At 37.4% G+C, this 17,200-nt stretch overlaps 1 protein-coding gene across 1 annotated transcript; it reads left to right on the forward strand.

Moving 5' to 3' along the window:
• Positions 1-241: 241 nt before the first annotated feature.
• Positions 242-11,522, forward strand: LOC131778194 (cytosolic endo-beta-N-acetylglucosaminidase-like). The gene is made up of 12 exons (XM_059094579.2): positions 242-834; positions 1,585-1,888; positions 2,388-2,536; positions 2,917-3,085; positions 3,892-3,995; positions 4,829-4,940; positions 5,216-5,421; positions 6,251-6,405; positions 7,076-7,295; positions 7,592-7,668; positions 8,826-8,872; positions 10,555-11,522. The coding sequence occupies exons 1-12, from the start codon at positions 260-262 to the stop codon at positions 10,900-10,902; spliced, it is 2,466 nt and encodes an 821-aa protein (XP_058950562.2). The 5' UTR covers positions 242-259; the 3' UTR covers positions 10,903-11,522.
• The last annotated feature ends 5,678 nt before the right edge of the window (positions 11,523-17,200 follow it).

Below are 17,200 nucleotides of genomic sequence, written 5' to 3' on the forward strand. Positions count from 1 at the left end.
GTCTTGTTACCAATTCATCAAAACAGTGAAAAATTGAGAAATAAACGAGTCATCGGTTATAAGTTTTCTTATGGAAAACAACTCAGGGAAATACACGGCAATAGCACCCGCTTGTGACGCGCAAACAAGCATCAACTTGCATCAACTTTCTCGATCAGGCGTCATCTTAAAAATTGACCGATAAACTCCTGGGGACGAGCTTCGCATAATGCTGCAAATACGTGGCACCGGTTAAGCCTGGAGTCTAACGAAACGAAACATGGCGGGCGATTCATTGTTGATTCTGTTTTGGACAGTTTTAGCAGTTGTATTTGGAATATATGCGCTCTGGAAGTATCTTAGATCTGGGAATACCAAATCACAGAAAAATTTAACTGTTCAAGCCCCTGAAACTGTAAAAGAGGCGCGTTTGAAATATTTTATTGGTAACCAGGAAGTAGTCACAAGCGAAACTCGTGACATGTCCACTAATTCTGGTGCAAAATATGAGATTATTTCCTCGGAAGAAACGAGAGAAGAGGAAAGAGAACCAGACATAACTGACGCTAAACTAGATTCTGTAGCTCGCCAGCCTTCTTTGCAGTACACCAAGTTCATTGACGGACCTAGTAAGATGAACGGAGTCGGCAAAGTCGCAGACAACAGTTTCGATCCAGAAACGGGTATGCCGATTACTCGACCACTTAAAACATTAGATGAGGCCTTGTCTTGGAGACAGGGATTTGACTTTTTTAACGTAGCCTCAGTTCCATTGAGTGAACAGGGCAGGAAGATGGAGAAGAGACCTCGGACTTTAGTGTGTCATGACATGATGGGAGGGTATATTTTTGACAGGTTTGTGGATATTTTGCACCAGTTCTCCAGCGTAAATATGACCTGGAGATATTGCTGTGAGACTCGGGAAACCCTGGATACCAAAAATATTTCTGGAGGTCTTTGAGTCTCAAAGAAAAGCCAATTAAGTATCAGAAGATTGTACAGCAAACAGTAGAGGTTCATAGTTTGTGGGTTTGAGGTTTACACTTGTGTGCTGGACTTCATCGTAATTGGTTAGTTCATGACTGACCTGTCAATCAAATCAAAGTATTAGCAGTTGTCACTTTAAAAAGCAGTGATAGTCTACAAAATATTGGAAATGATCAAATGGTGGATAATTTACTAAGCAGTTATAATATATCTGTGGGAGACATGGTGGCCTAATGTTTGGTGCACTGGACTCTGGGTAGAGAGGTCCAGGTCTGAGATCTAGCAGTGATATTGTGTTGTGTTCTTTGGCAGTACCTTTCTACATCCAGCAGTTTACATGGGTAGTGGCAAATTGTCAGGGAAGCCTGATGCAATGCTGGGGGGGGGGGGGGGGGGGGGGGGGGGATAGCCTTGTGATGGACTAGCATCCCATCCTGGGAAAAAATTTTTTCTTCATAATACTGTTTTTGGATTGTGTGAATAAATAATGGAAAATATAGATATTACCAAGGTTTAAAGGGGGGTTTTCAATCTTTGGGTTGTTCTCCACAGCAACAAACCTTGAAGAGGATATGATGAATGTTGTTTCACAAAATTCATGCAAATTCATTCTCATAGGTTTGTACAAGGCTACAGCTCATGTGATTGTTATCGGATATACCACTGGCAGCTTATTGACTTATTTGTGTACTTCAGTCATCACTTTGTTACAATACCACCCCCGTGTTGGACCAATGCTGCCCACACCCATGGGGTACCAGTGTTAGGAACTTTAATCACAGAAAACGAAGATGGCATAGTTAGGTGCAGTAACTTTTTAAAGGATACATCATCAGTAGAGGCTCTTGTGAATCAGCTTGTCAATATAGCTGAGTATTATGGATTCGATGGATGGCTTTTAAACATTGAAAATCCTATTCAGGTAATTAACTCAGTGCTCCAAGCTGCCACTGACTCAAATTGTGGAAAAAAGTTTTAGAAAACAAATTGAAAGAAAGTAGAGTCTTAAGACAGTTACTCTTGTTTTGTTGTTTCATATTGGTATTGTATGCCAATCAACAGCAAGAAATGTGGAAAACTATTCTTTTAGGAGCCACCAAACTTGCAAAAGCAATGATCAATTTCTATCAATTTCTATCCCTTTTTATGAAGTTCATGTTCATTTGCTCTACCCACCTATAAAATTCAGATGAATAGTGTTGATTTATACAAATTTGTGGCACATTTTCTAGATGTTCTGGCAATGTTCTCTACGAAAACTGTGGGAAAAAATGCGTGGTGTATACTCTATTGTTTACAGTAATTGTTGTTCTGAATTGTCTCAGCTAACTAATCAAGATGACTCAAAATTTTAAATTGATTTGGAGTTCTATTGAGATAATGATCATAGAAATGTGTAACTGTGTTCCTTTTTTTTGCAGCCAGTTCAGATCAACAATCTTGAGGAATTTGTGAAGAGCTTGACGACTGAGATGCATGAACGCATCCCTAATTCACTTGTTATCTGGTATGACAGTGTAACTTACAAAGGAGACCTTGCTTGGCAGAATGAGCTGAATGCAAACAACCGGTAACAAATACTATTGTTCACTTTGTTTTGGATAAAAATAGCTTGTTATTTACTATATTAACCCTTTAACTCTCAAGATTTCATTAGTAATTCTCCTTACTGTCTGCCATACAGTTCTTGTGATGCTAGTTTTAAGAATTTGGTATTGTTGATCAACTAATAATCCCCTAATTGATATTTTTCTTTATTCTCATCACTTGTCTGCTTGATATTGTATTGATATCAAAAGGAGAAATTCTGTCTTGGTCACTTATGGGAGTTAAAGGGTTAAAGATATCAGAGAGATTTCATATTAATTACTGATTTGTTTTAATTTTTTTAAGTCAATTTATTAGTTTGAATTAGGTGATCAATTTTCTGTTGTTTTACTCTCCCTGCAGAATTTTTTTTGATGTCTCTGATGGTATATTTTTGAACTATGGTTGGAAGGAGGCTCATCTGATGAGATCAGCTGCTGCTGCAGGACGGCAACGTCAAACTGATGTCTATGTTGGGGTGGATGTTTTTGGGCGTGGCTGCTATGGAGGTGGTGGTTATAACTCAAAAGTGGTATGTTCAGTATTGGACTAAAAAAGACTCCTAATATGTACTTGCCTTGGTACTGTAAAACTTAAGTCTTGGGCTTGAATGTCTAATACATGTCAGTGCATACACCGTGTTTCTAGTTTTGCTATTCTCCTGGCTTTCATTCTTGTCCATCACAATTAACCTCCCAGCATTTTATCAGGTTTCCTCTCACTTTGCTTGGACCCATTTGTACTCTTGGGTGACAAGAGGCACTGTGAAATATAATTATCTTAAATTGCCAAATAATGTGATACAGGTACCTGGCCTGGGGTTGAATCTGAACTTGTGATTCAGAGTCCAGTGCAACAATCACACCGTTCAACGCTATAACTGTCAGGTGTATGTAACTCTTCTCCACAAGCCAAGAATGTGTACATGCCAAGTTAAAAAAAAATGTATTAATGCTTGTTTAATCCCCGCTAACATTCAACCAAAGTTTTATATACCTTATGTTTTTGGAAATGTTGTGAACAATTTAATACAAATTTGAAAAGTCATGTTCACCAGATAAGGCTTTTGCTTGCATTTTGAGGCAGATTTAGGTTTGTATAAACATTTATATAACTTCTGTGGTACAAATGTTGGGCATAGCTGAAAAGATTTTGAAGGTAATAAGCAGGCCCAGACAATAAGGTCTGAAAAAAGTGATTGGATAAGTGCTAAAACCCTTGACTAAGTGCTAAATATATAAGTGCTAAAACCCTTAACTGACTCTCTCATATCAAGACAGATACGAGGATATAGCCAAATTCTTTGAAATAAATAAACTATTTTTTAATTTGTTTTAGGCATTTAAGGTGATTAGAGATGAGAAGCTATCTGCAGCACTGTTTGCTCCAGGATGGGTTATGGAGGAACATGGAAGTGAACATTTCACTGTCAATAATGACAAGTAAGGGTTTGACACTTTAAGAGTGAGTTCAAATAAACCCTTTACACCCTAACATCAGTATGCATATTCTCCTTACTGTCCTCTAGATATTTCCTAATGTTCTGAAAAGGAGAATTTGTTTCACAATCAAGAGCTTCTCTAGTTGGTGATCATTTCCTTTATTCTTGTGACCTTAACCTGTGATTTTGGGGAGATACTTTAAGGAGAAATTAGATGCTTGTCACTCTTAGGGATTAAAGGGTTAAACTTGCTTTACTTTACTTGGTAATTGTCCCCAATCAAGTTCTCCAGAAGTATATTATATTCTCCAGAAGTTTTAACTACAAAAGATGGTCAAAATAATGAAAGCATAGGTGAGATGCTCAATTCCTCTGCTGGAAAGTTCCAAAAGTTAAAGATCACTGATAAGTCTCTTCTCTGCGACAAAAACTATTTTTTGCACATATTTGAGCATTTTTTTGTGTTTAAGATAATGTACCTTGTTAGCATGTGGTTGATAATCCTACTGCAGTAGAGCTAAATTGCAACACTTGAATAGTACTTTCCTTTATCGAAGGAAAGCATCTTGAGATTTGAAGGAAATCTTTGTTGAGCAGGTGAATTCAACTTAATTTACCAACACCTGTTAACTACATCTGATGATTTACATGAGCAAGCTTACTGCAGGCTGTTTAAAACTTTTAAATAAAATAACCCCTCAGCAGCAATTTTATGGGCCTTAAAGACTGAAGTTGTTTCTCATTTTAATCCCTCATAACTTTGGATCTGTTTGCAGTTCAAAGTCTCCTACTGATCAGTAGCATGTGTTCATTGTTTGTACCATTAAATGGCAGGTTTTGGAATCTTTTGGATCCCTTTTGTACTGTACACACCTCTATAAAAAAGATGCCCTTTGTGACATCCATGTGCCGTGGCTATGGAAAGACTGCTAGCATTGATGGAAAGGTGATGATTACAAGTTGTTTATTAGTCAGAAAGCTGAACCTATGCTGTTGCCATGCAATTAGCCAAGGGTGTTCTGAACAAGTTACATGGCGTGTCTGGTGAAATGACAAATTTTCTGTCACCCTGAGGTTGTACAATAGTTACCTGTGCACCTCGGAAGTGAGATGAAAAATCTTAGTAATGTATGGCAGCATTATATGCATAGTGCATCATAACATTCATTTGAATAGTAATTTGCTTATTGGTTTCACTGTTGATGTCTGTATTTGATTAAGGCTGTCCTATCAACACCTTGGACAAACCTTAGTGCACAGCAATACCAGCCCTCATTCAACGATACATTCTTCAGTCTGGGTGACAAGGATGGCTTGATAATCAGCTCTGTAGAGTTCACCACTGATGAGGCATACAATGGTGGAGGTTGTCAGGTGATCAGTGGTTGTGTCAACTCCTCACAAGCCATATCCAGGGGTGTGGTGAGGTGAGGCTTTTATGAGTTATTGTCTTTAATTCATTTATTTATTTGTGATGTTTAGACAGGCTGGCACGGTTCAGCTTTACAGCTGGTTGAAATGGGGCCTGTTATTGAACATATAAAGAGCTTCCTACACTTGAATTTTGGTCCTCCAAATCAAACTTTAAATTTTTTTGTTACTGTGGATGTCAGATGCTCTTATAGATGCTATCATAGCTTTAATTTACCTGAGTGTGAGTCTCATATCTTGTTAGTTTATCATCCCAGTTAGGTATTCCTGGTATAGAGCTTATAGACTCAATTTGAGCAGCTCTCTTGGGTTGGGTCCCTATTACACTTAGTTATCTTGCTTCAGTGGTTTGAATGGTGGATATCGCTATCCACTGGATAAATCTGTAATCAGTGAATAGCACAGCATGTTTTTTTAAAACTTATCTTCTCGATAGTGACTACTCTTTTGGATAGGGTCATATGCCCTTTGCACAACTGGTGTTAGGGGTAATTATCTCCTCTCCCCCCCCCCCCCCCCCACCCCAAGGAAGGAATGCAAGGTAATCACAGTTTACAACTTTGTCAAGCTTGCTATGGTGTCCAGGTTTCTCTAATGAACTTGACGTGCCCCCCTGGACAGTGGCCATGGCCCCCAACCCCGTCCAAAATCCAGTTGCACAATTCCTTATCTGGACGTTGCACTGCCTCGGATATGCGAGGGGGGGAGGGAACTTGTGCCACAAGAGCCATGAGAGAATTTTGAGTGTGAAGTTTAGTTGTCAGGCCAGTTGTGGTTTCTTTCCATACAACTTGTTTAATGTCTTTTTTTGTGTTTGTTCGTTAGGCTGTTTAAAACGGACATGCTCATGACAGGTCCTTTTCTGGTGTCATTCTCTTTCAAGTCGTGTCCAAGTGTTCCCGTGTTAGTGGCGCTTCAGCTTCATCTCGACACAATGCCTACTTACATTCTTCTCTGTCCTGCCTCATCAGATGACCAAGGTGTTGTGACAAATAGTCATCTTCACATTATAGTAATTTTCAAATAAGTGTTGATGTGTGATTGGTCTTAAAAAACTTGTGTCACTGTATCAAGCAATCGCGAGTTGGTCACACACGTTTTCCCGCGCCTAAGACTCGTTAGATCGTTGCATTACCCCGTAAGTAGGCCCCCTTATTAGCGCTGTAGGACGTGTGTGTCTTCGAACGAGGGAAGATTTGAAACAAGGGGGGTCTGGTTCTTTCCCCAGGTCTTGCATTCCTCTCACTTTCCTGCTGGTGAGGAAACGCTCGTGCCCATGACGGAGAGAGGTTCCCAACCTTTCTCTGCCCTGCTCGCGCGTGCTCGCAGGCTATGATTTTATCGAATTTGAATTCTCACCAGTTTGTCATGTTGTGTACCTTGTTTTTCGATTGGTCGTTGAGATGTCTTTTAGTCTGGTATTTTTTTTTTACGACACTCAATCGAAAGTGGTGTTTTATTCCATTTTTTAAGAAGATATACCAAACAATTTCATCAAAATATATTTTGTTGGGTTTTACAGTCATTGTTCGCTTTAAGAAGCCAGACGAAAGCTGCGGGGAGGAGTTAATGTAATCAGAAAGGTTTAAAAATATCTAGAGCACATTTGATTTTCGTTTTAAAGAGTATACTCTTTTTTCTTTCTTTCAGATCCTGGTAACTCAGAGGAGACTGAACAAAATAACAAGCTGATTCGTCGATATGGAGTGCCAAAGTCCCGGCCGTTAACGTCATCAGTGTTCATGTCTCCTATAAGTCAGGAGCATTATCGATTGTTTCAACCTCTGACCGGTTCTTTCCATGACTCAGTGCAGCAGGCTCACGGATTAAAAGAAAGCAGAGATGACTGCGGTTCAGATTGGCACACAAGGTTTGTACTGAGAGTGACGGAGGGGTTTATGATGGAAACCTGGGGCCCGAATCTTGAAAGTCAATTGTGAACGGTTCGGAAAAGTTGCATATCCTATTGATGGACGTTCCTGTTATTTGACTAATTCACCGCTATCTGCCCCTTTTTTTAAAATTTAATTTAATTTGCAAACCATCCATTCAAGTTATATTTAAAACTGTATTTTGAGGTCACAAACATTCACACGCCTCTCCTAGTCGACTGTTCATCAATATGCGCTATGTTAATAAAGTATTTTACAACCCGTGTCCCTGTAGGTACTACCTGCTTGCTGAAAAAGAGTTAGTGGGTCTCAAAGTTCAGGAAATCCGAGTGATTTGTGCTGTATGTCCTGGTAAGATGACGAAATTTCATCCGAGCTGCGCTTGTTGACTGAAAGCTCTGTTTCATATTCATGTTTATTCAAATTAACATTAATGATAAACATTCCCTTGACGCAAATTCAACGAGTAGATTCCCCCCTTGATTGGCAGGCATTATCATATAATAGCAACTGGAAGTTTTTAAAGATTAGTACCATTTTTCTTTGCTAACTGGTTCCTTCACCTTTACCAGCAATAATGTGCGCATATTATGAGGAGAAATTTTATACTGAACCGTAGATCACTCATGAGAGTTCAACCCTTTGAAGCCTTGGGGTGCGTCTAAATTCTCCTTACAATATCACCCCTGAATCAAACACTAAGGGTCACGAGAATTAAGGAAATAATCACCAACTAAAGAATCTCTGATCAATATCAGTATCTGGGCAACTGCCCACCTACCCCTCCCCTAACCCAACATTAACCCTAACTTGTTATCAATAGACTGTTGTTGGGTTAGGGGAGGGGTAGGTGGGCAGTTGCCCAGATACTGATATTGATCCAGAATCTCTTGATCGTTCAACGATTTTCCTTTTCAGTTGTCTATGTTATGTATAGAGAACAGTATGGAGAATATGCACATCGATGTTAGGGAGCATAGCGATAAGATGCAACTTCTTTAAAATGTTGCCAAATAATTCTAATGCTCAAAAAATAATGCTAAAAATTCAAACACGGCAAAATTAAAACAAATTGACCCAGTTCTACAATATTTTTTCGTACACTTAGAGATTCAAGGACTTTTTCTCCGTTACAGTGAACGTCTTTCATTTTCCCCTTTTTCTTTTCTTGAGTATCTTAATTGTCTTTTTACGTGTTATTTCTTCATTTTTGTATTAGTTCCAGTGTAATTTAACAAAGTTAAATTTAATTTGGTTAAGAAAAAAATTTACCCGCCTTGATTAGCATCTGCTATCAAAGGAATATCTTGTATATATATGTAAGAAAATGAATAAAAGTGTTAGTAAAAAAGTGGGTGGTGGTATCACAGTGCATCATCCTTGTTTTTTTTCATGTTGAGAAACAATAACAACAATGATACAAAACAACACAAAAAAAAAAGACAAGAGAGTTAGTACTGTAATTTGCCAGACAGCAATCTGAACATTTGTAATATCATTTATTTTAGGTGCACAAACTACAGGAGCCTTCAAACTTCACGTTGGAGAAATTAAGGTGACTGATTTCCATTTTTCTGTAGCAGATTATCTTTTTAAAAAGTTTTAACGCAAGGGAGAGCACAAAAATGTGTTTTGGAGGGAAATTTGGAGGCGTTCGTTCTACGCGTATCTCAAGTTTTTGTCGTTTTAACCATCTGTTCTATTAGAAAGCACATATTAACCTTTTTTGCTGTCATTCTTTGTTCAAGAGGATTTTTTTAAAGATATTATCGAAATAATATATAGATTTAGCCAAGCCTAAAAGCGGAGCTCCTATTAGTTTATTTTCCAGCCCTACTGAATAAAAACTGTCTATCTACTGGCAAGTCTCTGTAATAAAACTATCAACTGGCAAGTCTTTTCAACCCAACCATTTCCTCAACAAATAAACACTATTACAAAGTAATTAGTCAGGGAAATGGAAAACTTGTGGCATATACACCATGTTTGAAATGCCATGACCATAGTAAGCTAACAGGATTGAGGAGGATGTATGTGGGAATAGGCCCTCTTGTCTGTATCAATAATTTGCTAATCACTCCTGTTGGCAATGTTTTGACGAGTAGTTGCTTCAAATGCTTGTTCATTGTCATTATATAACGTAGAAACGCCTCGTGGCTTTTTTAAGATTGTTATGAATCATTCCATAGGTTTTCGTTCTTAAAAATCTCAAAGAATGGACGAGTTTTGATATCTTTTTAAGTCAAGGCTCAGAATGTGTTGTTAACTCTTTAACCCCCTAACAGTGACTAGCATCTAATTTCTCCTTACAATATCACCCCTGAATCATACACTAAGGTCGGGAGAATAATGGAAATGATCAACAACAGCAGAAGCTCTGGATCGTTAAGCTAATTCTCCTTGTCAGAACCCTAGGAAATGTATAGAGAACAGTATGGAGAATATGCATACTGATGTTAGAGTGTAAAGGGTTAATATAATCGCTTTTAACGAAGAGGTCGATAGTTTTCGTAAGTTTGAGACGTTATTTAGTTTTGCTCCACTAACCCTTTGACCCCTAAGACTGACCAGCATCTAATTTCTCCTTACAATATCACCCCTGGTTCAAACATTAAGGTCACAAGAATACAAGAAATGATCACCAACTTGAGAAGCTTTTGATTGTTAAACAAATTCTCCTTGTCAGCACCTTAGGAAATGTATATAGAACAGTGTGGAGAATATGCATACTGATGTTAGGGTGGAAAGGGTTAAGATAGTCTGCATCTAATTTCTCGTTTAATTATGGGTCTGACGTCAAGCGTGTAGGTTGTGATTATGGCGAACTGATCTCCAATGGAGCACTTTTCGATTGAGTGTTGTAAAACCAAAACCAAAACCAAAGTTGTCATAACGGCCTATCAGAGGAAGAGAAAATTCCCTGAAGAACCAATGTGATTTTTTACCAAAAAGCAAACTTTTGAAGCGCGGGAAAACGCGGGAAAACGCGGGTGACCAAGTCGTGATTGGTTTTTCTTTTGCATCTGATTGGTTTAGCCGGAGAGTGACGCGAGTTTTTTGGACCAATTATAGAGCAAATTAAGGCAAAATCCAGGGAAATCTTGGATTACTTTCGACACTCAATTGAAAATGGCTTTGATATTCAAATTCTTCAAACCTACGTGTATAAATCTCTATGCGGGCGAAGGTAAAGAATCCGCGTTTGACTTTTTACTCTACTGCTCTACTTTGCTCCAGATTATTGATCCAAGAGTTATCAATCAACCGATTGCGTTAGCAAAGGATCTAAGGTGCCAGGACATCGAGTGGAAGTCCACAGAGAAGGGGTACCACTTGAGCCTCACTCTCATGTGGCATTGTCCAATCAACGATGGCCAGGTCGACGAGCCTGCGCACTACAACATCTTTAGAGTGGCGGAAGGATCCAATATTTTTTTGGGTCGAGCTTTTGTGGAAGCGTATCGAATTGGTCAGATAGCTGTGTCGAAAACGTGTTCCTCTATAGAATTTGCTGTTCAGGTTGTGACCAGATCTGGACGAAAGAGGCCTGTTAGCGATTGTAGCTACTTTAGGTTGAAATGGTAAAGCGATTTCTACACTCCTTTGAAAATCGCCCTGTGTGAAATAAATTCGTATTACGTTTAAATGTAATATATATACTTGGAACTGTCATACCCTTGGCTAATAAAATTAGCCAATTTGCCAAGGAGCAAGAAAAAATATCAGAACGAATGATATAAAGCCACAAGATGGTCATAAGTTATGAAAAAAGCTGCTATTACCAAGCTTAAATTTAAAAGGAAAAAATATAGCTTTTACTAGTCATTAATCTTTAAGTTGATACATGAATTAATCTGTAATGGCGGTTGCCAAAACTAAGCTGATTGAAGATATGGCTGAAGAAAAAGTGGTAGGAGCGTTTCACTTACTGTATTTTGTGGCTTATGCGGCCAAATGGAAACTCCTGGCTCTATCATGCATTCTATTATAAGGTCAATTATCCACGTATTTTGATTGGCTCTCGCTTATTATCTTAGCTTTTGGAGGACAGACGCATAAATTTAAGAGATAGACCGCACTTTCTATCGGTTTACTGCCGTAATATTTCATTTAAATCAGGAGTCGAAGGCGAATTATTTACTCATTTTCCAAGTGTTCTCCCAACATCCCAAGTGGAAAATAAAGTTTGTTTTGAAAATTATAAATACGTGTGGAAATTAATTTATTATTTATTATGAAACAAATAACGAAGCCTCGACTGTGCCCTTTTTTTGTAAACCTCTCAGGAAGCGGCTAGAGCACTTACGAAGAAGGTAAAACACCACGTCTCTTTTTTCCCCCCTACACTTCTTTCCTGTTCTAACCGCCTCCTACGTACTTTACAACAGAACAGAGCACACTCGAGAATTTTCTATTTGTAACGTAATGTCTCAATACTGGACGTGGCTCCCTGAGTTCGACGTAGCACTATCCAGTGGAACAGCATCAATTAAGTTTTTTCAGCTGTTTAGATGAGCGGATGATTCTTTAGGGGAAGTGATATTTCTTTTCTTTGTCCAACGCTCTAGACAAGACGAGTGAACATCTTCCTCCACATCTCCCTCCTTTCAAATTCATTTCACCTTTTATTTTTTAATTTGTTTACGTATAACTTTGTATCAGTCCTAACTGATAGGTTTACTGTCGCTCGATGCGCTGTACGGCTTGTCATTTTGTCAATAAGGAATGTAACTCAGTGCTCATGTTACTCTCTCTTTGTGTGATAGCATGACAGCGATTTTAGTTCATTTACGTACTTTTTATCTTGTTTTTCATTCCTGAGAGAGTAACAATGCGTTAATTCTAATTTCTTCATGTCATTTTTACTTTCAGTGGTAAATTACAATGCGTGCGTTCCCTTCGTAAGAGGATAACGAACAATTATCCACTTATTCACGCACAATCAAAAGGAGGCCTTGAATAGTTCCTCATTCCTTACTGAGATCTACTATTTTGATAAAATCAGTCTTTAAAATTAGCTCTCTCCGATTAATTTCCTGGCCGCATAGCAGTTCTTAAATTTCAGTTGATGTAAATTTTTCCCTAATCTCGCGTGCCAATCCGTCACTCACAATGCAATACCTTTCATTTAGCTTTGTTCTTAATTAGCTGGCTGAGCGTGCAAACGGAACTCTGCGCCAAATTTGCGACGTGGCAGCCGATTATTGGCTGCAGTCGTTAATCCATATTCATCAGGAGTTGCAGAACATTCAGCAAACCACGCTGTCCGTCTTCGAGTGAAGACGTGCTGTCGATCTGTTGTGCTAACATAACGTTGTGTTCTAGATGGAAGAAGACACTGGACCTATGAAGAAGGGCAAAGATAGCATTCTTATGTCATTATAACAGCAGGTGAGCATTGCCTTGGAAGAATATCGCCTTAAGTTTCCTGAGAGGTCTAAACAAGTAGTATTATCTCGGATCAACGATGTAGTACGAATCAGTTTCTCGGTCTGAGCGGCACGTCAACTCGAAATTAGACTAAATTAGGGTGTTGGCTTCGAGATAAGGAAAGCTATGATTGTAGATGGAATATTTTAGGTGAAAAACTATAAGGAAATGTTTCAATCGTAAAACCTGTTGGGAAATTCATTTTGTATATGAATTAATGCAGCCACGTGGAGGTCTGATGACTCGTCTACTCAGTGCCTTTGCTTCATTGTAAATAACATTTTAAAAGTGTGTGATGCTCTCCCTTTTTTTTATAATAGTGTCAAAGAGCAAAAAAATTATCCAGAATTTTAATTCTTAGTTTTTGTCCTCGTGGAAAATAAGCATTCCCTGATAATATATATTTTTTTACTATCAGGAAGAGCAATGTTGTCAGAAGGATGGAAAAACAAAGAATTTGGTCATGAGAAGACACTGGAATAACTGAATTTTTAGTGGATACTACAAAGCTAAGAAGTTTTTTTTTCCAGTAATACTAGCAAAAATGGTGGCCTTTTAATTAAATATCATATAACTATACAAAGTTTTCGTTCTTTTCGGAACCAATTGTCTTGGAATGGATAAAACTGATTCACATGGTAAGTGAATAGTTCTCAATTAGCCACCATTTTTGGAGTAGTTTGTTGTGTTACAGATTGTTATGCAAACCCTGAGCGATCATTTGATTTATGTGAATTGCTAGCTATAATTTGGAATAATTTATCTCAGATAATTTTATTGCATCGAGTTAAAGATAGAACAACTTGAAACTGTCAAAATCCTGACTACGGAATACTGACACTTAAATTACTAACTTTAGAGCCGTTTGATCGTTCATTGTTTTGGTTTGTTTAACAGTCGGTATACCAGTTCTATTGCAGTTGATGTGACACAAAGGTAATATTAAGGTGGCACTTTACCAAAATACTTCGGTCAAATGAAATTCCAAATTGAGATCTTTCGATGAGTTTGATCGATTTTGAATATTTTCTATACGTTAAAACTCACATTGATGAACGCTGTCGACTTACGCTACTTTCAAAGACTGACCTTGAAAAGCTAGTTTATCAGCTGCGAAATGGACCCTAGAAGCCTTTGTGACCTCGCTATCATGCTGTTCTCACTAGGCCGCGCGCTACGTCCGCCATTATGAAAGTTGTGTATTAGATACACTAACTATCGGCGCCTTACGAACTACTTAGAAAAAAGCCAACGCGGTCACCATCGGACCATACAGAACAAACAAACCTTACCAACTGATCGGAAACTGACTAATCACCGGACGAACGCCATTTAAGTCTGACAGCCACTTTAGTGGAAAACTGACCAACAGTTTTAAAGGCCAAAGTTGTAACGTTCCACTTATAAAAAATTGTTTACTCGAATCTGATGACTTCTACTTAGGCCAGTCTGTAGTTTCGACAACAAACATCTTCAGGACTATTCTCACCTGGACGATCTTACTTCACGATTGACAGCTGAGAGAGACCAAGACAAAAAGTTGGCTAAAAGTATATTGATTAAATTGAAAATTCATCAGAAACTTTAATTCCAGAAAGGAAGTTTTTGTTATTCATACAAGAATTAAGAATTTAGTAAAGTGCCATCTTAGATTATCTCCGTTATTTTTGTGTCAACTGAGTTCGGTTTCCGTTTAGAAGTAATATATGTTTTAAAACTCTGATGCCTGGTCACGAGCCCTTTCGAGAAAATGATCAAGTTGACATTTACCATTATATAAACCAGTCTAAATGTACATCTTTTACAACAAAGAAATGTAGGTTTTCATATTAAGAGAAGATTTCATTCGATAGAATTGAGATGTTGTATTGTTTTGAAAATCGTTGGAAAATAGTATATAGACTGGACGAAGATCAACGTGAATAAGCCAGTCAATCTTTTGACTAATAAAATATTGTTGAAATAAAAGATCATCATCTTGTCTCGCACGAACATGATTTACAAATTTTTGATAAAAAACGTTGATTTTTCAGACGAACGTTGAGATCAGAAAAGTAAACAAACAAATTTAGGAATTATTTGATAGTTTACGAAATAAAAACAACTGTCATGCTTTCACATATTGATGACGAGTTCTATGGGTTAAGGAATTATGAACATATCCACCGATTTCAGAATTAAAATCTGTAATCAGAGCACGTTGATTTTACGAAACCAAAGTGCGAACCAAGAATACAAATTAGTGGTATTCAATTTGTGGAAAATAAAAGAGTTTTGTGCTCTCGCCTTGAAACGCTGGTGCTTTTTATTCCTTTACCGCGATGGTTGTCATTTTGCAGGTTTATATAAAATTGCTTCTGTGATACAAACTTTCTAGCAGGCCACAAAATTTTTAAATTAGGTCGCATTCGATAAAAGGAACACTTGTTACCCTTTGGACCAGGCATTTAGTTTTAAAATATATCATAGTTAGTTTATTTACTTCTTATTGTTAGTGGAAGGAAGATCTTTTTTGCAGTCGCTCTGTGTAACACAGGAATACATAAAAGAAAAATCATCAACTTAACTATGAAATTTTGTTCACAATAAAAATAGAACGGATTAAATAACGACAAAATCTCCTAGAACAACTCGCTGCAGGGATTTATCGTGAATAACTTGGAGTCTAACTTTTAAATGTCATAGCTTCTTTCTGGCGAAAATAGAACTCAAAGAGTCTGTTTCAACAATTGATACTATTTCATTTCTCAAATAACTTTACGAACCTCATTTCAGAACCTTGAAGCCTAATTGTTGAATGTCTTAGCCTTAGAGGCTAAAACCAAATTCAAAGAGTTCGCACAGACTTGGAAAACTTTTTATTATTTTGCTAAATTTTGATCACAAATTTTATTTAAGAAATTTGGAGCCTAATTGACTATTGCAGCATGAATCAGCTAAGTTTTGTTCCAACAATTGATACAATCAAAAAATGCTCCGCTAAGTAGTTGGCATAAGAAAATTTAGAGCCTCATTGTAAAATGTCCTAGCTCTTGTAGCTACAATAAAACTCAAAGAATAAAAAATAGGAATTTTTGAATGGGGAATTTGCTTCAGTTCTGTGATGATTATTTTCGGTGCTTTTCAAAGCTGCGTCCTGTGTTACATTCGAAATCTGGTAGCTTAAAAGATCTTTCACTCCGAAAAAAAAAATAAGCATGCCACGATACTTTTGCGTTAGAAACTTCCACACATCTCGTGCAAATAATTGTAGTCTAAAAAAACCTTGGCTAAGAGATAAACATTGTCGAGTCAGACCATCTTTTGAAAGAAACGAAGCAGAAATTGGCGTTTACGAGTACACTTTTTTGCAGGAGATGCTGTTTCATTATTTTTGGCGGTTATTTTAAAAGGTAGCCTTTTTTAAATTCTGGCCGAAAATGTTGCCAGGGAAAACTCTGTGCAAACTGCTCCAAATTTTCCCGCCAAAAGTCTTAGTATATATACGAAACATTTTTCTTAACACCTTAAGACAAATAAAATGATTTGTTGAGTATGTGACTTATTGAGTGTATATTGAAGGACAATAAAAGTTGAGACAGAAACTGAATACTTAACTTTATTGACTTGTTTACTAATAGTAGATGATAATACAAGAAGTAAACGAATAACTAAATTTTCTGTTTATTGACAATATATATACTTTAAAAAAAAAAAAAATCGGCGCATGCGTATTTTGAGCACCGTATTTTTTCTAAGTTTTTTGGCGGGAAAATTCACCACATTTGAACAGATGTTACTTACAGAATGACGCATACGTCCTTTAACTGCTCATATTTGTCTAAGTTTTTTGGCGTGAAAAATTTTGACTCGAAAAAGTCCTTGAAATAATAACTTCCCACTCCTCGATCGCGATTTAGCCGTTTGTAGCTCTGATTCGAAAAGCGGTACATCCGTTTTATACCTCTTAATGAATCGTGTACTTTACTAGGATCGTAGTATTTCCTGTCTGAATCGTGCTTGAGACATCAGAGATATTCACCTGTCAGTCTGCAAAAAAAAAATTAATGTAAATGAAAAATTATAAACCATAAATTGACATCTGGGAAAAAATATTATTGAGTTTATTTTTTCAGGCGATAATAATCTGAAGTTGGTTTGTGACTACACAAATCAACGTGAGCGTAACCTGGATGTAACAAGAATTTGCATCATTGGTGAATATTCTGATAAATTCGAAGAATTTGGTTGAAGCTGTTCACGTAAACAATGACTTCAAGAAAGGAATTACAATCTCTTGCTTCAAGTTAAATTTTAGCTTTTCACCTGCTTAATTTCAGGAATTAAACCAATTGATTTTAAGCCGGTGGAGAGTGTATAATTTCAGTCAAACAACAACGAGCAGGTGATCTAAATGCTCGCAAGAAACTGCACTGAGATCACGAAAGTATTCACATGTACCAACTGAATTTAG

Source organism: Pocillopora verrucosa, chromosome 8, assembly GCF_036669915.1.
Source record: "Pocillopora verrucosa isolate sample1 chromosome 8, ASM3666991v2, whole genome shotgun sequence".
In the NCBI taxonomy this organism is placed as follows: Eukaryota; Metazoa; Cnidaria; class Anthozoa; order Scleractinia; family Pocilloporidae; genus Pocillopora; species Pocillopora verrucosa.